Source organism: Dendrobium catenatum, unplaced genomic scaffold, assembly GCF_001605985.2.
Source record: "Dendrobium catenatum unplaced genomic scaffold, ASM160598v2 fragScaff_scaffold_943, whole genome shotgun sequence".
Taxonomy (NCBI): Eukaryota; Viridiplantae; Streptophyta; class Magnoliopsida; order Asparagales; family Orchidaceae; genus Dendrobium; species Dendrobium catenatum.
In genome coordinates this window covers 9,811-31,965 of record NW_021319405.1, presented here as the reverse complement: position 1 = coordinate 31,965, position 22,155 = coordinate 9,811, and the positions used below count along the sequence as shown (strand labels likewise).

Below are 22,155 nucleotides of genomic sequence, written 5' to 3'. Positions count from 1 at the left end.
ATTTATGCTACCTAATTGTGATTAGGAAACTGATGTATAACCTACAAATAAAATAATTGTTAATGATGAAATGTGAATTTTAAATAATTTTTTTTTTAACTTTGAATATATTTAAAGATTATGAGGAATGAATGAATACATGAAAGAGATTAAAAAAAAGAGAAAATAGGAGACATAAATAAGAATAAGAGATGATGCTAGAGAATTATTGCATTTAATCTTAAGAGATTAATTCATAGAGGTATGATTTTTTTTTCATAAGAAAATTTGCGAGGAAAAATTACGGGGCCTAACTCTTTTAAAATGATTTTGCTAGTTTGAACTTTATATTACATTAAAGATGATTTTGATGGTGAGTCAAATGATTGTATGCTCAAGTCATTCTCCTTATAAGAGGAAAAATTCTTAGCCAACAAGACGAGCATTGGCCTTGACGACAATAGCTAATGCTAGCTTTAGTAGCAATATCAAGCATTTTCCCTATTCACAATAGAAGTTTTTGTCCATGGGAACAATGGAGGTCATAAAAACTTTATCGGTGATGACATGCAAATGTCAAACTTATGGCCATAACATACATCACCCATGGTGGGCATGGTGGGGGTTGACCTTAGTGACAATGATGAGAGCTTGGTGGAAATGAGAGAGGCTAATTGTGGTGGTGATGCTGGGTATTAACTTTTGTGTTGATGGTATATATTGGCCTTAGTGCCAATCAACCTTGTTGGTGGAGGTTGTGAGACATTGGGCATCCTACCTAGAGGCGATGGCCTATGTCAACCTTTTATATTGATGATATGCATTGTCCTAGGTGTCACTAATGTGCATTAGTCTTATTAGTAATAGTAAGCATCAAACAAGGATGTCGTCATTGTTGGCAATAGCCGGTGTTGCTTTATAAATGATGTTCTATTTTTTAGTGTCGACATACAATACTTTGGATTCTCTTCTATGGATTATTTCTTTTGGTATAATTCCATCCTCTAAAATATATGAAATCATAGCTTATTTATATATTTCTAGAGAAAAAAATTCTATCCATCATAATTACAAATTAGAAACATCCATTGAACAATCTATGTTTATCCCACATGATCATATGATATTTTTTAAATATAATAAGGCATTATTGATATTGAAACAATCAAATTTGTCTAGATGAGTTAGCCTAAGCATATAAAAAATAAAGCTTATTTGGAACCTCAAGGAAACTCATAAAATTTTCAATTATGCTACAAAGAGTTTGATTTAGGCTATGTTGAGCTTGGATCAAGACATTATTGATGTTCCTGGATTCGTCTAGTTGAAGCATTCATTTCATCTATAAGTTTATTGAATATGAAGTATAGATAATTCTAAAGCATAATTTGGAAGTTTCTAATTCAAACCTTAAGTTCTTTTAGTTATGAGAATTGTATCTTAATCGAATATATTGTCTCTGATTCTAATGTTGTAACTTAGTATAAATTTGTATGGCACAAGTACTATGCTTTGCGTTTCTCTGTCTACACCTGGATAGCTTTCAAACACGGGCTAAAAACCACTGACGCCTTGATCTTGAGGGGAATTCCTATCTCCTCGTCCTATGCCTTTTGCCGTAATGACCGGGAAAATCAAAATCATCTTCTATTCGAATGTGATTATTCTTATGACATTCTTAAGAACATTTTTCCCCTTATGGGTAGTATGCTCCTGCGGCCAAACCTTTGGCAAGCTTTTAACAACATTGAAGATTGGAAAATTGATAAACACAGGAAAAATTTCAACTAACTTTTACTTTGTGCTATCATTTACTATATTTGGAGAGCAAGAAATGACAGATTATTTGGTAACTCCTTTGATTGCCACGTCACTACTGCTGCCAAAATTAAAAGGGTTGTTTACTACATGTCTCACAAGCGGAAAAGCTTTCAAATCTTTCAAAATATGCTTATCTGATTTTTGTTTTTTTTTTGATGTGGAAGGTTTGATGGAAACAACTTTTGTGCTGCTCTTCGCGTTTTTTGATTTCCTGGATGGTCTTTGTTGGCAACCAAGGAATTTTTTTTTTTTTGAAGGACAATGATGAATGCAAACTTGCTTTGCATCCCTTTGGAAAGTCTCTTCGACAACCAGGGGATACCCTTACATCCTTTTGGATAATTTTTGCTGACTGGGTGATTTTCACGAAATTTGCATCCTGAGACCTTAGTGATTTAGATGCCATTTTCTTTTTTATTTTTGACTTCTTTTTGTTCAGCAGCATTTGCTGATAGGATTTTGTCTCAGCATATGATTTTTTTTTTTTACTTATTATATTTATTTTTTAATGATATGAGCTAAGCCCCATATTCTCCCAAAATTTTTTTTTTTATTCAATGCAGCTCTCCCCCCTCTCTCTCTCTAACACATGTCAGAGTCCGGCCCTTTACCTTGAACAGAGGTAAATAAAGAAACGTAACTCCGCAAAGCCGACTCTGACTCTGGACTCCAATTGACTTGCAGAGCCTCACTAATGAGAGAGGGGGTAAAACCGGAAGTGACTTCCATTTCGCAGTTGATTTCGGGAAAACTTCGCCAAGTGCATGTAAAAGATGGGGTTTATGTGGGGTAGCCCGCCGTTTGACTCCGTGATCGCGACGGCAAACGATGGCATCTTGGCCGTTGGATCTCGTAACCCTTTTCCTCATCATTCTTTCTCGAAATTACTGAAACGACCCTCATTTCGAATCTTGGATGTTGGATCCCCTCTCTGTTCCCGTGGTCAATTCTTGAAATATTAAGGGTGAAAGTAACACGTGTAGCTGACCTCTTTGCATTGTATTGCCACGTCATCACCTGGGCCCGGCCTTTTTTTTGTTTTGGAGCGAGCGGAAAAGAGGAGCATTGAGCCATTGACACAGAGCAGAGTTTCCACTCTCTCCTCCTCCCCTTCTTCTTCTTCATCTTTGCCCTGCTTTTGCTCTCTGAAAAAATGTGAAGAAAAGCATCAAATTACATAAAAAGAGGCGTCTTTTCCGAGCTTATAATGGGAAGCGGAGCCTCACGTCACCTCCGATCATGCCTCCGGCCGTCGGCCGTCGGCGGATGTGGCGGAGCCGGTGAGGAGATCCCGGCTTTCGAGCCGGGACCACTTGATGAAACCCTAGGGCACTCCTTCTGCTACGTTCGTTCTTCATCCCCGGTGCACTCGCGCTCCTCGTCAGCCGCCTCGGCGGTGGAGATCGCGTTTAAGGCCATTTCCGGCGCCTCCGTGTCTGCGAACTCCTCAACCATTCTCCCCATCTTCGACAACTCCACCTCAAGTTTTCACTCCGCTGGATTCCAGAGCTCCTCTTCCTTCTCCACCCTACCGCTTCAGCTAGCCGGCGATCTGGACCGCGGGTTCTTCCTCTCCGGCCCGATCGATGTCGCGGACACTGAGGCGGGTCTCCCCTTCTCCGGCCCTTTGGTCAAGAAGCGGAGGAAGAGGAGAAATAGCACGCCGCTTTTCCGGCGAAGCTTCTCGGAGAAGAATCGCCCATCTGTGGTTCCCCTTCGTGGAATCCCTGGACGGAGATTCGATCCTGACACCGGCGAAGCGCCGGGGCCATCGCCGGCTTCCGGGAACGTGCAGTGGGCCCACGGAAAAGCCGGCGAAGATCGGGTTCACGTCGTCGTCTCGGAGGAGCAAAAGTGGCTCTTCGTCGGGATCTACGACGGGTTCAACGGGCCAGAAGCCCCCGAATTTCTGGTGGGCAATCTCTACCGTTCTGTATTTAATGAGCTGCGCGGTTTGTTCTGGGAAGAAATTGAGGAATCTAAAGACGAAAGTGGCGAAAAAGGTGTCCCTTTAAGAGACAATTCTGGTATACCTGCCAGGCGTTTGAGGGAATTCCTAGCTGAAAGAGATGAGGATGGTGAGTTGGAGTTTTCGGGTTCAGGTCGGTTTGCCTTGTCACTCTCCAAGCTGAGAAGTGGGCTTGGTAGCTGGAGGAAGAAGGCCAAGGAAATCCAAGATGCGCCGGAGAGGAGTTGTTGCCGGAGGAAGGTCGGGCCGGTTTCTGATCATGATTTGGTGCTTAGAGCTCTTTCAAGGGCGCTTAAGCAGACGGAGATTGCTTATTTGGAGATGACAGATAGGGCAATGGATTGTAATCCAGAGATGGCTTTGATGGGATCCTGCTTGCTTGTGGTGTTGATGAGGGACGAAGATGTGTATGTTATGAATGTTGGTGATAGCAGGGCGATTGTAGCTCAGTATAGGTTGCAGGAAAGTCTGGAGAAGGGTGGATATGAAGTAGAGATCGATGCTCCATTTGGTCGAGAGGGGATGAATTTGGGGGCATTGCAGCTTTCTACCGACCACAATACCAGCATTCCTGAAGTAAGTTTTTTAAATTTTCTATGTTGAAGTTTGTCTCCATTGTTTTTTTGGTTATGCAGCCTTTCGAAAGGAGAGATTATTACGGGCGATGTCCGGACCATTCGGAGGCGAATCCGGACGCGTCACATCACTCGGATGCACTGGCTCCGGGTGATGTGGCACATCTAGATTCGCCTCCAGACGAATATGGAGGCCGCACATAATAATTTTCCCTTTCTAAGAGCTTAGGGAGTACAAATCATTGATAGAATACTATGAGCCTACGGAATGTTTATCATTGATAGATAGCCATGCTAGAATTTATGAGAGTAATTAGCGAGCATGTCTTTTAGGTAATACCGTAATAGGATGAGTTGTAATGCAACTTTAAAGAAGGAAATTGCTTACTCGCAAAAGTATGTGCTCATTAGGATTCAAAAGCTATTTCTGAACTTCTTTGATGGGACCAAGTGGGTAGTTAACCAACTATGCTTTTCTATTCTGAAGGGCCTGGGCATATAATTAAGCTAATTTGGGTTCCGTATTATTGAGATAGATGGATTTTATAAAATTGCAATTACAATTAGATGAATGGTATTATATGAATACTAGTCAATGGTGCAAAATGGTACGCGCCATGGCGCATGGCGCTGCACATCTACGACACCAGTTCTATGGCACAGTGCACATGTTCAAGTTGGCGCGCGCCATATGTGTGCAATGGTGCATGGCGCACGGTGCGCACAATTTAAATTTTAGGGATTTTTTAATATAATTATAAATAGTTTTTAATAATTATATAGTTTAATTTCAAAAATAATGTAATAATGAATTTTATAATTAGTTGATATGATTAAAATAGTTTAGTAAGTTTTTATTAGATTTTATTTTAGTAGAAGTTATGAACGAATTTGAAGCTCACTTTAATGATTTAGACTTTGGACGACAAATACATTCAACCAAATCTTACCCAACTTAATTGATACTCTAAAATAGGATACATATAATGAATTTTATAACTATTTTTTTATTTTGCGCCATGTTTAAAATGGTGAGCACTGCACCATGGTTCAATGGGAAACTTTGAGATGTGATGCATCATTCACCGTTGACAAGTAATTATATGGATTCAGGTATTGGGCAACAAAAAAAGCCTAAAGCGTCATGGCTCTACGAGAAACTTTGAGCTGTGATGCGTCATTCACCGTTTACAAGTAATTATATGGATTCGGGTATCGGGCAACAAGAAAATGCCTAACAATCAAGTTGAGTGGGAGCTGTAAAAAATTTGTGCAAAAAAAATAAAAAGTGCGAAATAAATCTGAAGATTTATGAAGTAAAAATAGTATAATGAAGATAACATGAATGGAAACTGCAAAAAAAATTATGCAAAATAAATATCTCAAGCAACCTTAACTAAGTGAATGGAGAATGAGATTCATATATTTGACCCAAATATTTAGTTTTTAGATGATGATTCTAAGGCATAGTAACGCTGGAATTCATTACTGTAAGTAAACTGAGTTTCTTATGCAGGAGGTTCTAAGGATAAAAGCAGAGCATCCTGATGATAGCCACTGTATTGTAAATGATAGGGTGAAGGGCCGCCTCAAAGTTACCCGTGCTTTCGGTGCTGGATACCTCAAACAGGTATTTTCTAATTTTGGCTTGTTGTCTCCTTGAAAAAAGTTCATTAATGTTAATTATTTATTGCAAAATGATGTAATTTGTGTTTTGAATAGTTATTATCTAACATTTTATACAATTTTGATACTTAAAACTAATGATTTTTATGGGTTTTCTTTCTTTTTCAGCCCAAGTGGAATAATGGGTTACTAGAAATGTTCAGGAATGAATTTATTGGAAATGCACCATATGTGTCCTGTATTCCTTCTCTTTGTCACCATAAATTGGGACCAAACGATCAGTTTTTGGTGCTTTCCTCAGATGGTCTGTATCAGTATTTAAGCAATGAGGAAGTGGTTGTGCATGTTGAAAGATTCATTGAAAGGTTTCCAGATGGCGATCCTGCCCAAAGTTTGATTGAGGAGCTTCTGTTTCGTGCGGCGAAGAAAGCTGGTAAGTCATTTTTTCTAAACAAGCAAGTGAAAATATGATTTGTGCATGATAAATAACTACATGGAAGATGGTCGACAGAGGTTGTGCTTGGTTCAACATTTACTAGATATCTTTTATTCGTATCATGCGCTTAGAAAAGTAATCAAATACGTTCATGGAAACCATGGTTATGGAGGATATTGGTTAAGATCAACTTGCTATTCCATGTGATTTGTATAGGGTTTTATGAATGGTTTCCCAAATGTCAAGTCAAACTCCTGAACTGATCATTTCAAGGGATCTGGAAGGACAAAAGACACAGAGAATGCTTGATATTAAATAACTAAGGCAGTCCATTCTTTTCCCATGGCTTCTGTAAACAAACATTCTAACGCTTGGTCTCCATTTGAAAATCTAGCTAAAGTTTATGACGTTTGATTTTAGGTTTTATGAAATGATGGTCCATTTCCAAATGCTGTGAATATCCAACTAAGTGCCAATTTTCTCTTGGGAGCACTCATACATAGGGGTGTTAATATTTGACATTACACGAAAACCCGCCTTGAATCCGAACCGAAAATTTCGGGTTAGACTCGACCCAATTTCAAACCAGGTCGGGTTCGGGTTCACGGATTCAACCCGTTTGAAAAAAATAGGTTGTGTTCGGGTTGACCCGTCGGGTTTCCAGGTCAACTCGGAAACCCATTTGAAATAAGCTGATCGTGCTACCCGAGCTTGCCCGCGGCTACCTGCACGCCCGCCCGAGGCTACACACGCCTGCCAGCACCCACCCAAGGTTGCCTGTGCTCACGCACGCGCACCTGAGCCTGCCCACCAACACTCACGTCCGCGTTCGCCCACCATCCCACCATCCTGTTGTCGCTATCCTCGGGTCAACTGTGTCGGGTCGGGTCAACTTGGTAACATGACGGGTCGGGTCCGGGTCCGGATTTCCGACCCCTTTACATAACCTGGTCGAGTTAGGGTCAACCCGTTTGAACCTAGGTCAGTTTAGGGTTCGACCCAAAACCCGGTTTTGACATGCCTACATACATATAGTAACAAAATGAACGATGCCTCAAAATTTTGTAAAATGAATTTGCATAGCATATGCATGTCAAAAATGTTGGTAACAGAGCCAAAATCCAAGCACTATTTTGGCAGCAAGATAACTGCTTTTGCTGTACCCATGATCTATTGGCATTGATACTCTATAGTTAGACTTCTGCTCTACGAATAGCAAAAATATAATTGTTCTGCTATTAATTCTCCAGCTTGCATTGCACTGTTGTGAAGCAATGGCTCGCAGAGCTGTAAAGTGAAGCCGCACTATAACATATTTGTTTAGAATTTAAAGATGTTAGAAAACAGGTAGGTTGAAAGAACTAATCATATGGTTGACCAACCTCGCCAATACAACCCAAAACATGAGAAAATTGGTTCTAGGCTAGAATGATGTGGATTGGTTGGTGGATCATCCCACTCATCATTTCCCTGTAATAAGTAGATTTTTTTTTTCAAGTTATTTTCTCATACTGAAATTTATTTTATTTTATTATTTTAATATTATTTTAGATTAGTCTGACTCATGAGGGCAAATGGTTTGAGCCTGATGATAGCGCTCACATGAAATGTTTCTCATGCAATTGTGAACTACTTTGCCACAGAATTCGCTCTTTAAATTCATTCTGTTGTAAGGGTAGTTTATACTTGTACTTGTGATGGATAAGATTAGAGGGTCATCTTAGATGGTTTGGTCAGACAAAACGTTAGCCTTCCGATGACCCAGTTATGAGAGTAGGTGTATTAAATTTTACATAGGTTAAGAAAGATAAAAATAGATCTAAAAAGACTTGCATAGAAAGTATTAGAAATAACTTATTTTATTAGATTTAAATGAGAATTTAACTCTTAATAATACATAATGAAGAAAAAGGGTTTATGTAGTTGACCCCACATGATGGTATAAAGGCTTGCTATTATTATTATTGTTGTTTTATTTATCATCTAGTCTCTTCTAATGTGGGTACCCTAGAGATCACTGCGAAAGTACCTTGGACTCCCTCAAAAGGATGGAACTTCTCAAGGCTTGGTTTGCGTTCCCCCAACCTTCACTTGCATTAACACATTCTCATTACCTATATCTGAATGGATGATGCATTCTTTTGGGGAATTATAATAGTGGCTACAAGCCATATTTATGAGGGTTATTCTCTGCAGTTCCATTCATGATATCTACTTATTGGGCCTGTATAGTTGAGGATATTTTTGGCTGGCTTGTTTTCTTTAGTGTCTCTCATGAGTGACTTCCTATTGATTAATTATTCTGTGCGGATGCCGAATGTCGTATGGAGACCAATTAAAATGTGCCACATCACCCCTATGCTTGGTACCACGGCTCGGTACTGCTGACGTGGCACATTCTGATTGGTCTCCAAGTACCGTTTTGCATTCGGTCTATGCACAGAATAATTTCTCCTTCCTATTTATATGTGATTATGGAACGTGAGCTATTTATGCTTTAGTCTCATCATCTTGATGATTCTGAAATTTGGAGCATGTTTCCAATGTTGCTTGCTTATTAAATTTGTTACAAAGACAGTTAACTATTTTTTTGTTTGCTCTCAAGGCTATTGACTCGTTAGAAGACATCTGTAAATGTAAGGATAAGGCTATATACTACATTTGCCATCTAAATCCTTTAGGTTGAAGCTCCATATACTTTTAACTTTTTGGCAGGCTCTTCACAATCTTTTAGGTTGCAGTAGTTGCTTATAATTCTATTTCCTTAGAGAGATCTAGAAGGCTTACAGTGACATCATCTTTTGAGCTAGAAGAAGGGAACACTTTTGCTCGACATAACTATGAGGAACTGTAATAAATCTTCGTTGCAGGTTACGTTATATTATAAAATTTGAGCTATTGGGTCATGTGAGGTAAAAAGGTCTTCCAAGTGCGACTAATTTGCCTAAGATGAGCAATTAGGTCATGGTAGGAAGGACCTAACTTGACGAAGAATCTTGTGTCGGCAGGATTATAAAAGTTAGATCTTTCTCCAAATTGTCGCCCTTAGAATACCCACAGATTTTTTATTAAACAATCTTTAGAACTGTGTAAGCCTTCAGTTCCAATAAAAATTAGGTTTCTACTTCCAGATAAGTGATATCTTCAAAATGAAGTTTGTACTGTGCATCTACTAAAACTTTTTTCATCCTGATACCATTTAGAACACATAATTGATGCCCAGAGTTGCTACTTGCAGGAATGGACTTCCATGAACTGTTGGACATACCTCAGGGTGACCGGCGAAAGTACCACGATGATGTAACTGTCATGGTTATATCCCTAGAAGGAAGAATATGGAAGTCCTCAGGAAAATATGTGTGACCTGCTAAGAACTGAAGGCTCATTTCTGCAAAACTGTATAACTCGAGCATTTTTGCTAATCCATTCCAAGAAACAAGCGGGGAAGCAAGGGATGGCTGGCTAATCAGTTTCTGAACTCTTTCAATGCAGCAACATATTCGTTACGCTTACTCATGAAGATCCGGTATTAGCTTCAAAGAATCATAAGACATTAACAAAATGACGATGGTTTGGAAAGATGAGTTAATATATTGCTTCCTTTTGGTGGGTTCGTATTGGTTTATTCTTTCTGTTTTAGGGGATGAATGGAAATGGGGAAATTGTTTTTTACAATTTTCCTTTATGGTATTCTTTCATGTGTTTTGGAAGGGAAAACAATGGCAGATCTGCTGCGTTGTATGCGATAAAACTTCTGAAACATTATATTTTAGTGAGTGGTAAAAGGAAAACGGGATTTATCTGAATGTCAATTATTTTCATTCCATTGCACAAATGCAAACTAAGGCTATGTTTGGGACGGCTTTTTTATTGCTTCTTAAAGCAGTTTTTTAGTTAAAAAATTAAAAATTTTGTACTAAAAAGATGCTTTAAGAAGCAGTGAGAAAGCTGTCACAAACGAAGCCTAAAACACAATGGATTAGTTGTTGTCCTAGGAGATGATCATACGTTTTGGTCAAATGTTTCAGGTACATAAGGTTTTAAGGTAGAACATTAGTTGAATGTTTCAGATTTGATGTGGTGCATCTTATGCTTATGGTGTTCCCTAGGACATCTTATCTAAGTTTGTTAGAATGCTTCTAGAATTCTCTTTTTGTTTTATATATATGAGGTTTTGTAATAGGAAAGAACCATTGAATGATATAAACCCTTTTGAAGCTTTGAGAAAGCTCTCTTCTTCTTCCCTGGATTGAGAACTCCTTGAAATCCTTCTTGCAGGTTTGATCTTCCGACGATCCACTACATTAGTTGGTATCAGAGCCTGGAGCTTGTGAAGATCGATGGACTGCGGAAGAAGGTCGGCTGTCGACGACGATCGAAGCCGCAGAATAAGATTGGCAGTCGACGACGATCGACGCCAAGGAAGGTGGGCTGTCGACGATGCTCGAAGCCGGATCGCCTTCTATCAAGCTCAATCGAAAGAATCGCTCGATCGGGTAGACAGAAACCTTGATCGGATTAGAGAAAACCTTCGAGCAATAAGCAAGATGAGAATGTCATCGGCAACCATACCGAGGTATTCTTCTTCTTCGCTCTCCTCATCCGCTAATCGCAAACGCCATCAATCCCATTCTCCCACCGTTGTTGACGACTACCCTCCGCTCGAGCTTCCGCTCAGATGGCGCGATCCTCCTCCCCTTCAATACCAGATCCGTGTTCCCGAACCTCCATCTTCTTCTATTACCACCACTGCCGATGATTCAAACCACCGCTCATATTGCGACCCGAGAGCCTGCACTCGTCTCAGCTCACCCGAACATCCCGCCCCCGCTTCCTCCTCTCGAGTGTATGTCGACCTCGAATCGATTCTACTCCCGCGGGTATCACCTGAGCCCATCAGCCCGCTTCCATTGAATCGACCTCCTCCACCTCCGCAGATGACCGCACTTAAATCCAGCCGGGACATTCCAACACGACCCCCACCTTACGTTTCCAACCCGCAAACACAGAGCTCCCGATCAGATTCGCCCGCGAACACAAAGCTCCCGATCTGATTCGCCTGCGACCACAGAGATCCCAACTAGGCTGCGAGAGACACCTCCATCATGCTCAACCCCGCTTGTGCCGTCACTTCTGCCCGCTACGTTTCCCCTCCAGCAAAATTTTGCAGCGGATACTAACATTGTCAAGGAAGGACGATTCGCCGGGCTCCTTTCGCCTCCAGATTCTATCCAACGCGATTCTTCCGCTGAGGGAGAAGAGAAGGTTGCTATAGACGCTCACGCTTTGTCCAGCAGACCTAGTGCTAAGCGAGAATGCCTCGCTAGGTATGAAAAAGCCCGACGATCCACTGATGTAGTGGATCGTCAGAAGATCAAACCTGCAAGAAGGATTTCAAGGAGTTCCCAATCCAGGGAAGAAGAAGAAGAGAGCTTTCTCAAAGCTTCAAAAGGGTTTATATCATTCAATGGTCTTTTCCTATTACAAAACCTTATATATATAAAACAAAAAGAGAATTCTAGAAGCATTCTAACAAACTTAGATAAGATGTCCTAGGGAACACCATAAGCATAAGATGCACCACATCATTCTCCCCTAGCGTAAAAAGGCTCGACTTCGTCTAGACGCATTATTCAAAAAGAGATTGTTGCAGAAGACAAATTCCCGGATCGAAGATCTTGTTCTCAATATTTCCAAAATTAACAACTTTTCTATCCATTGAAGCCTCGGGTACCGCAGTATCACCCTTGTCTGAAATTTTTCTCCAAACTTGCAATGCCTCCATCATGTTACCTCTCATAGGTTGCACCTTATAAAAATTGCAAGCCTCAAGAGGCTCAAATATTTGAGAAGTCTCAAAGTTTGTCAGAATATCATAAGCAGCTGGACCATCAATTCTAGAGTGCAAATCAGGCCAAGGTTCTCTTGGACCTTTTGTATCAGCCCCCATAAAGGTAGGATTACGATAATCATCCTTATGCAATGTTCGTAGTGTGCTAAACAAAGGATGCTTGGGATTATCATATCCGCCACCACATAAATCAAGCCCTCCAACAAAAGCAATGATTTTTCTCTTGTTGCGTCCTGCATCAGTATCAACAATCACAATTTTCTGGTGATGTGTAACGATGACGCCAGTTTCCTGCCGCTTCACCCAACTGTGCCTCTTCCCAGCAGAACGAGGGCAAAGCAAAACTTGCACTGAAGAATGCTTGAAGAATCAACGAGTCTCCTCATCATGAGTAGACATTACCCCGTCTATCTGATAACCAAGAATGCTCCTTAAAGTCGGATAATCCCACACAAGAAGCAGAACCCTCACTCCCTCCTGAGACTTGGATTTTAGAAGATCACCCAACGTACAATCAGTTCCAAAACCAGCATCCCGCACCAACTTAACTGTGTGGAACACTGACCACCCTGTGATATAAATCAAACGCCAAGCCTGTCTTATCGCCTCGAATATGTCCCGCCAACATTTTCCATGTTCGTAATGCCCTCCCTGATCCAACATCAGGTCAGGTAAGCAACCATCAGTTATATGAGCATCCTGATAGAGAGTGACCTTTCCTCCCTTCCTAAGAGGAAAAAAAGTACCCGGAACTCCTCCATAGTCCGCACCTAAACCAACTCCTTGGTAATACATGCCCTGCTTCTCAATTGAGACATATTGAATTGACAGCTTCAGCGTTGCCCCGGGCTTGCAAGGTTTCCCATTGGAACCAAGAATCGGGTAGACGCCTTCCACCTTCTTGCTAGAATAAATCCACTCCGCAGGGATGGACACAGAACCGATGAGCTGCGTGCCGACAATGTCACTGTCCTTAACAAGAAATACGACATCTGCTGCATGATGTTCCACCGGCAAATAGAAATGCTGAATCCATACTGGGTACTCGTTCAATTTCTTCCGCCGGCTGCGTTCAACGTAGCGATCACTTCGCTGCACCGATCCCGCTCTAGTGTACGCTCTACAAACTAGTTGTAAATGTACTTCACAACACCAATCCACGTTTGAGTTCAATGGAGCGATCCAAGTGTGAGTTCTCCGGCTGGTCACTTCGAATGTCGGATCATCATCCTTCTCGCGTGAGCAGCCGGGGTCGGATCTCACGTGGGCGGGAGGAGGAGTCGGGTAAACGACGGAGTCGGTCTGGTCAGGCGGACGTGGAGGAGGTTTGGGAACATGGATCCGAATGTCGACAGAGTTCGGAAGTTCGCCGGCTGTAGTTCCGGTTGCAGGAAGAGGAGCAAATCCATCTTCCATGTTCGCATCGTCGGATGTTGTTGGATCGGAAAGTGACAGTAGGGTCGGCGGCGCAAAATCGCGAGAGCTGAGATGGGGCGATTCGACTCCGATATTGCCTTCAAGGAAAATAGCATCGCTATAGTCTGAGCTGATTGAAGTCTGGTAAGAGTAGATCCGAGAGTGGGGGAGCTCAGTGCATTCTGGATACGCCGGATCTTGGATGTCCTCTGCAAAACCATTGACACCGGTGATGCTGCTGCTGTGGTCAGATGGAATCGAAGTATCAGCTGTATGTGTCGGATCTGGTATCTGCGAGTCCAACGGAATGGAATACTGGCGCACTAGGCGTGTTCCGATGAGCTGAGCAGTGGTGGAATCAGCATCTGTCTCCCGATCTAGCAAGTCTGAACTGGAACCTTCGTCATCGTTCATATCTACATTCGAAACTATATGGGTTTCCGATTGCTCCATGTCATCTTCGAATCTGCACTTGCTGTCGGAAGCAAACGGCGGCACATAGTTGGTCTTGTCGGGTCGTTTGAGGTCGGTTTGAACGCAAGAGGTGTGCAGAACTGAAGGCGAAAACGGGGTTGGGGCCGCCGGAAGTGTTTTTCGCGGCCTGGTACTGGGTCCACGCATTGGCGGACATGATCCGGTTGTGTGGAGCGCCGAGAAAGCCGCAGGTTCCCCATGTACACAGCAGGCGACGGGTTGTGGGTTGATTGCAGAAGCGAGCAAATCTGATCGGAATAGATCGAGCTTAACACCAGGAGCACACTCGCGAGAGCCAAGTGGGTTCTCTGTCTGCTGGGGTCGGAGTGAAGTGGGCGGCAACGGAGGGGAATCTCGCCATTTGAGCGGAAGCTCGAGCGGAGCGTAATCATCAGCGATCGTGGGAGTATGGCGGGAGGGATGGCGCCTGCGTGAAGCGGGCGAGGGGATCGAAGAAGAAGAATGTCTCGGTATGATTGCCGACGACATCCTCATCCTCCTTATTGACTGAAGGGTTTCGCAAATCCGATCAAGGTTTCTATCTACCTGATCGAGCGACTTCTTCGATTGAGCTTGATAGAAGGAGATCCGGCTTCGAGCATCGTCGACAACCCACCTTCCTTGGCGTCGATCGTCGTCGACCGCCAATCTTGTTTTGCGGCTTCGATCGTCGTCGACAGCCGACCTTCCGCAGTCCATCGATCTTCGCAAGCTCCAGGCTCTAATACCAACTGATGTAGTGGATCGTCGGAAGATCAAACCTGCAAGAAGGATTTCAAGGAGTTCCCAATCCAGGGAAGAAGAAGAGAGCTTTCTCAAAGCTTCAAAAGGGTTTATATCATTCAATGGTCCTTTCCTATTACAAAACCTCATATATATAAAACAAAAAGAGAATTCTAGAAGCATTCTAACAAACTTAGATAAGATGTCCTAGGAAACACCATAAGCATAAGATGCACCACATCAAGATTCCATACAACTAACATGTCAATTTACAGTGCCTAATTAATCTGTAAATCACACTTCTAACCCTAATTGTCTGCAAGATGGCTTGAAAAAATTAGAAATAAGATGATGACAAGAAACTTAACCTTGGCAAAAATTTCATAATTATGGATAAAAAAACATAAAAGTGAGACGCTTCATGAAATAAATAACATTAGAAGAATTGAAAGATTGCTTACACCTCAATCTGCTTGTCACCATCTGAAGAATTTCTAGACCTCAGCCATGATATCAAATTTTCCTTCATAGCAACAAAACAACCAATCTCTCCATTCTGCCTGAATGGAGAAGCTAACTCCTCCAAATATGAGCTGAAAGCATAGGCCAGTCCTTGGGAGAATCTGTGAGCTCCAGAGCCAGTTTGAACAGAGAAAATCAAAGGCAATGTCTCCTCATGCTTAATCGAATCAAACAAAGTCTCCATCCATTCTTCAAAAACAGTTTTGGCTGCGCCAATTGATAGAGACCTCAGATTCAAATGCCATTCTTTTGAGCCCTTGGTATGTAACCCAGAATACAATCCATACATTGTTCCCAAACGCAGAATCTCATGGGCTCTTTGAGAGGGATATCCTCTGTTCCTGCATATATCTATCAAGCAATTGCAGAATGGCCTACGAACATCAACATTTGCTTCATTTAGAATCCCCCTTAGCTCCTCCTTAACTTCCTCGAACTGCGCTCCTTTGTCACCCAACATCGCCACAAACCTAACCAACCTTGGGTTAGCCTTCTCCAAGCAAGCAACTACCTTGCTCATATCGGCTTCGTCGCACAAAGCCACAAGCGAGAGCAAGCAACCACAGAGTCGATCGTCGCACTTTATCCCTCTCTCCATTGCAACGTTAAATACTCGCACAGCATCATCAATCCTCCTAGCCTTTCCCAGGCATTGAATCAGACAGGTGCTTCCCATAACGTTAGGCTCAACTCCTCTCTCAAGCATTTCATCAAACATCTTCAGTGCACTGTCGGGCTTCCCACCGCTGCCATATATATTGATCATTGCTGTGTAGCTAAAGCTATCCGGCTGCTGCCGCTGACCGCTGCCCGACTGCTGCATTTCATCGAACAGCTTCTCTGCATCCTCCTCCAACCCAAGATCAGCGCACATGCTTAGTAACGTATTATACAAAATAAAATCCACAGGCCACTTATTCGCCTTCATCCTATCCCAAAGCTCAAGCGCATCCCTCCCCCACCTTGACTTCCCATAGATCTTAATCATCGCAGTAAGAGTTTTCTCATCCGGCGTCAAACCGGCAGCAAGCATTTCGTCAAACAGGTTGCGTGCAAGACCAGGTTTCCCAGCCTTCCCTAGCGCATCAAGCAGAGTATTAAACACCACGACATTAGGCTTCATGTCAAGCATCTTCATCTCTTTAAGCACGTATTGAATCCCATCATAGTCCCCAGCCTCGCCGAACATCTTCGCGAGGACGGAGAAAGGCACGTGATCCGGTGTCCAGCCACTGGCGCGTGCCCGCTCGTAGAGCGCGACGGCCTCTTCTCGCCGACCAAGCTCAGCATAGACATCGAGGATGGCGGAGTAGGTGACTTCATCAGGCAAGAGGCCTGCTTGGTAGACTTTGTTGAACCAGTAGATTGCACGGTCGAAGCGGCGGCAGCGCTTCGCACAGGTGATGAGGGTGGAGTAGGTGATATTGTCGAGGGGTACGCCAATGTGGATCATTTCATTGGCTAGGGATTCGGCGAGGGAGAATTGGCGGCCAGCACGTAGGGATTTGAGAACGACGTTGTAGAAGATGGTTTCGAGAGGGGAGGAGGGGGATTTTGATTGGAGCCAGAGGAAAAATCGGTGGGCTTTGTGCCAGGGGCGGAGGGAGTTGAGGAGGAGGAGGGCGGAGGAATGGGGAAGGGGGTTTGGGAAGGCGGTGTCGAAGTCGTCATCGGAGGATGAGACGGAAAGGGAACGGGATAAGAGGGATAGGCGGCGGAGATCGGGGTTGTATGAGTGGGTAGGGCGGGGGTGGCGGTGGGGAAGGAGGACGGGGACTTTGGGTTTAGAGGGGTTTGTCCAGGTTGGGTTCGGCTTGGAAGGAGTGAGGAGAAGGGGGGAGGTTTGCTTGAGGAGAGTGAGGGAGAGGGGTCGGAGTTGGTCTGAGAGGGAAGGGTTAGGATTTTCGTTAGAGGGGGACTCGGCCGCAGGAGGTGGTGGGCGAGCGGCGGAGCGGCAGGGAAAGACCGGTCGAGTGGAGGAGGACGAGGACGAAGATGAAGAAAGAGGAAGAGAGGTGGGAATGTAGGAAAGTGAGGCGGAGGTGGGAAATGCCATGGAGAAGGGAGAGATGTAGCGTAGCAGCTGCTCTCTGCTGCTGCGAGATGGAGAAGATGGTCCAGAAATATCGCTTATACTTTAGGATAAAGAATAATAAATGCTTCTCCGAAATAGTAGAAATTGGTCAGTTTTTTTACACATCACATATATCACTAGGGGTGTCAATTTCGGGTCACGGGTCGGGTTCGGGTCGAACCCGAAACTGACCCGACACTGTTCGGGTCAACCCGAACCCGACCCGTTAGCCGAATAGCCGATCACGCTGTATTCGGGTAGGGGGCGGGATTTGAAAATTTTTAAATTAAACGGGTTAGCGGGTTGACCCGGCAACCCGTCGGGTCAACCGGAACCCGGCCCGTTTTTCAAACGGGTCAATTTCTGGAACCCGAACCCGACCCGTTTTGAAATCGGGTCGGGTCCAACCCGGAATTTTCGGGTCGGGTCCGGGTCGGGTTTTCGTGTCGTGTCAAATATTGACACCCCTAATATCACATACGCTGGCCAATTTTTATTGATGTCATAATTTTATCCAAGCTCCATAATTATGATAAAGCTAGTGAGGAAGAATTTTCTTTGAACATTTCAACTAAGATTATTATAATAAGCTGCCATCCAAAATTTTTAAATTTCAACATATTGCGGAAGATTTTCGGCCATCTTCAACTGAAAAATTCAATTTTCACTTCAAAATATAATTATTGCGGGCTCAATCATTAGGGGTGGTAAAAGGATATAAAATATAACATCTTATCTTTGTACGAAAATTCAGCATAAAGATAAATACAGAAAAGATGTGCGAGAGTCATAAGTAATATTAAGATTTTTACGTGGAAAATCTTAAAAAGGTAAAAAACCATGGGGGCCTTGACCCAGCTGAAATGATTCTACTAGTGTTTGCAGTCAATTACAAATGAGGCCCTTGCAGGGGGAAGGTTTTGCTTTGATGTAGCTAATATACATCATATAGCGAGCATTACTCGATGGAAATTGGAAGAACAAATATTAATGTTTGTTTGGTTGGCGGGATCATAGTTGGTATGCGACGAAGGTCGGAAGGATCATAGTTAGCGGGCGACGGAGGTCAAGAAGATCATTGTCTGACGACGGAGGTGGAAAGGATCATAGTAGGAGGGCGAAGAAGGTCAGAAGGACTGTAGTTGGTGGGCGACAGAGGTCGGAAAGACCGTTGTTTAGTAACGGAGGTCAGAAGGACTGTAGTCAACAAGGGACAAAGGTCGGAAGGATCGCATTCAGCGGAAGACCGAGGTTGTAAGAACATTGTCTGGTGATGGAGGTCGAAAAGACTATTGTATGGCGACGAATATTGGAAGGACAGTAGTCGGCAAGCGACGAAGGTCAAAAGGATCGTAGTCGACAGGCGACGGAGGTCGAAAAGATTGTTGTCTAGTGATGGAGGTCAGAAGGACCGCAAAAGGTGGGCGAGGTAGGTAAGAAGGACTATAGTTGGCGAGCAATAAAGGTCGGAAGGACCGTAGTTGGCGAGCGACGGAGGTCGGAAGGACCGTAGTCTATGAGCAGGAAGGTCGGAAGGACAGTAGTCGACGGACGACGGAGGTTGGAAAGACCATTGTTTGATGACGATGGTTGGAAGGATCGTAGTCGGCGGGCGAGAGAGGTCGGAAAGATTGTTTTATGGCGACACAGGTCGAAAGGACCGTAGTCGGCGAGCGACAAATGTCAGAAGGATCGTAGTCGGTGGGCGATGGAGGTTAGAAAGACCATTTTCTGATGACGGATGTCAGAAGGATCATTGTTTGGCAGGCGATGATGGTCATAGGGATCGTACTTGGCAGCCTGGTGGAGGACCAATAATGGTTGACTGAGAAAGGAGGTTCAATGGCGGTCAGGTGGTAGTCTGGTAGCGGTCAACGGCCTGGTGGTGGTTCGACAATGGCGGGGCGGAAGTCCGACGGAGGTTGGTGGTCGAGTGGAAGCCCGACGATGGCCGGTCGGAAGTCAGACGGAGGTCGGTAACCTAGTGCAAGCCCGACAACGGTCGGCGGCTGGGTGGTGGTTTCAAGATGGTTGTGCTGAAGTCCGGCGGTGGTCGGCAGCCGGGCCGGGGTTTGAATGCTGTCGACATCTGGATGGTTGTTAGACATAGATCGGCCAAAGTTCGGCAACGGTTGGCAGCTGGACGATGGTTTATCAACTGATTGTTGCCTCCAAACCACCATCACCCCACTACAATCTACCAACCAACATTAGGGGTGTGTGCGTGCTAGATCTTCATAAAAATTAAATCATCAAAACTCTAATATCCCTTACATCTCTTAGTTTATAAGTAAGTGCTAGACCTTCATAAAAAAATTAATACATTAAAAGATTTTTCTCTACTGCCGCAAATATTCTTGTGCGAAACAAACAGAGATGAAACAATCAAGAAGATAAGCGTAAGACATCAGTGGTTTATAGATATTACATGTTTTTTATTAGTATGCATTATAGGATAGTCAATATGGAACATCAAGGTTCGGGTGAGCAAATAATTGTCTAACAAATATTAGATTTTGGTGACTAAACGAAGGCCGATGAGGAATATCTATTGTTTTCTTATTTGCAAGAGAGAATTAGTGGCAAAAAAAGTGGGCATTCAGAACTATATATTTGCTCACATATGGGATAAATATGAAAATAAACTATCAAATTAATAAATGACATTAGATTCAAAGTTTAAATTGGTATATCAAAATCATTTATTAAAATCAATAAATGACAGCTGATTATGGAGAAGCTCATAAAATTATCTTTTGTGCAAATTTTAAATTACTGATACAGATTTTCTTAAACAGTAAACTATAGATTTTTACTAACATAAAAGAAGAATAATTACAATGAAAAGCTGAACTTATCAATAAACTCCTCACATAATTCCAAAATATTACATGATAAACAGAAGCCCAACAAAAAGGGAGGGAGATTAAGGTGAATGAATCACTGGTACAGTACATATTTTATTGAGAAACAGTAAATAGAATAAGATATAGCTCTCGCACGAACAATGAGAGAGAGGGAGACAAAGCCTTCGCACGAACAGTGACAGAGAGGGAGGGATCGGGATCACGACAGAGAGGGATTGAGAAGGCTGACTAGGATGGGATCGGAGGCCAAAGATGCTCTACTTCAAAATTTTTATATTTTTTAAAATAAATTTATTTCACTTATTTGAATTATTATACTAAATGTGAGTTGAGAATTATAAAAAAATATTGGTACGCTGCCACTATACTTTTTGATAAATATGAAATAGAATTACCTACTTCTACCTCTATCTCATTCCATTTCCATTCTTCTTTTTTATAGTCTGGACTTCGCCCACAAATAAAATTGGATGTAACCCTAAAGACTTTGGTAGAATTATTTTTGATTTATTGTGCAATTCCACTTAGAATATATAATTTTACTTGTGCAATAACAAATTTTCTCATAGTTCATCAACAAGTTATATGTATTCAATGATTAAATTGTTGGTAAATATTCAATACCAAGCATCCCTTCATGCCTCTAATTCAATCGCTTCTATCATAATCAACATATTAATTATTCAATACTATATAAATATCAATAACATTAATCTTGTATATGGTGAATGCAAAAGCCTCAGATGTAAGTAGTTAGAAATCTATAGGAAAGGGCATAATTTTACCCATTGAATTTTGGACAGTAGAGTCATGCAATGGGAAAAAATAAAAAAATAATAATAAAGAAGAATTTATGGGTTAGACATCTAGCACATAGTTTATCAATAACGAGTCAAAATACGAGTAAAACTAGAAGATAATCTTCGAGAAATTTTTCGATGGAGTGATCTGCAGTTCAAATTTGCTGGTGATATATCAAACGACTACTTCAAGGGAAAAAAAAAATGGTACTGTTTTAGAGATTTTTACGTTGGATTTTTCAATAGAAATCCGTAGAACAAATTTTTTTTCTATTGTTTTTTGGGAGAGAAGTATCAATTTTGAGACGATTTTTTCGAGTGGATGAAAATCTGTTTGAAAACCGCCATAATTGAAACTTTCCGACAAATTTTTACTTATTTTTCAACAATTTTTTCTATAGCAAAACCACTCTTTTCTTACAATAAGATTTTTATAAATCCATTTTGTCACTTTTGAAATTATGTGGGGTTTGATCCTTATAATATGGTGGGAAAATAATAATTATATGTTTATACTAATGCATGTAATAAGAGAACATCCATGTGTGGACCTCCGAAGGAGCACCGCTCGTGGGGTACGAACGTAGAGGGTACGACCGCACTATCCCTGTGAGACAAAACGATCGCAGACCTCTACACTCGACACGAACAGGTCGATGGGAGGGCAGATTGGATCGCGTATACGACTGACCATTGGGGATAGATGCTGTCGTCAGCACACCCCGATGGGTAGCAATATACACGACCTAGTCACGGGTTTCCCCCACCCGATACGAGAGATCGAGTGGGGTAAAGTAGATTGCGGGGCCAAGTTTCCCACGGGCGCAAGCCCCCGTGGTTAATTACATCCCGGGCCGGAGCCCGAGAAAACTCTCGATTAAGGATCATACATTATCTTTTCCAAATTGGGATTAGCACGAGGGTATAGACTAGGAAATCCTACTCAAAGGAAAAAAAAGGTCTCAAAGAGGCTCAATCAACATGCATGGCTCATACCAGCATTCGGAGGCTCTAGGGCACTA

The 22,155-nt window shown here is 42.6% G+C and overlaps 3 protein-coding genes across 3 annotated transcripts; 1 reads left to right on the top strand and 2 right to left on the bottom strand.

Annotated features, from left to right (window-relative positions):
• Positions 1 to 2,373: 2,373 nt before the first annotated feature.
• Positions 2,374 to 10,212, top strand: LOC110092340 (probable protein phosphatase 2C 26). Its single transcript, XM_020816845.2, has 4 exons — positions 2,374 to 4,345; positions 5,861 to 5,974; positions 6,139 to 6,403; positions 9,645 to 10,212. Exons 1-4 carry the CDS (start codon positions 3,008 to 3,010, stop codon positions 9,767 to 9,769), a joined length of 1,842 nt encoding a protein of 613 aa, XP_020672504.1. The 5' UTR covers positions 2,374 to 3,007; the 3' UTR covers positions 9,770 to 10,212.
• On the bottom strand, positions 10,148 to 15,082 carry LOC110092324. The gene has a single exon (XM_028697465.1). It carries the CDS (start codon positions 15,051 to 15,053, stop codon positions 12,627 to 12,629), a length of 2,427 nt encoding a protein of 808 aa, XP_028553298.1. The 5' UTR covers positions 15,054 to 15,082; the 3' UTR covers positions 10,148 to 12,626.
• Positions 15,083 to 15,222: 140 nt separating this feature from the next.
• LOC110092325 (pentatricopeptide repeat-containing protein At5g46580, chloroplastic) lies at positions 15,223 to 17,533 on the bottom strand. The gene has a single exon (XM_020816829.2). It carries the CDS (start codon positions 17,446 to 17,448, stop codon positions 15,328 to 15,330), a length of 2,121 nt encoding a protein of 706 aa, XP_020672488.1. The 5' UTR covers positions 17,449 to 17,533; the 3' UTR covers positions 15,223 to 15,327.
• Positions 17,534 to 22,155: the final 4,622 nt, after the last annotated feature.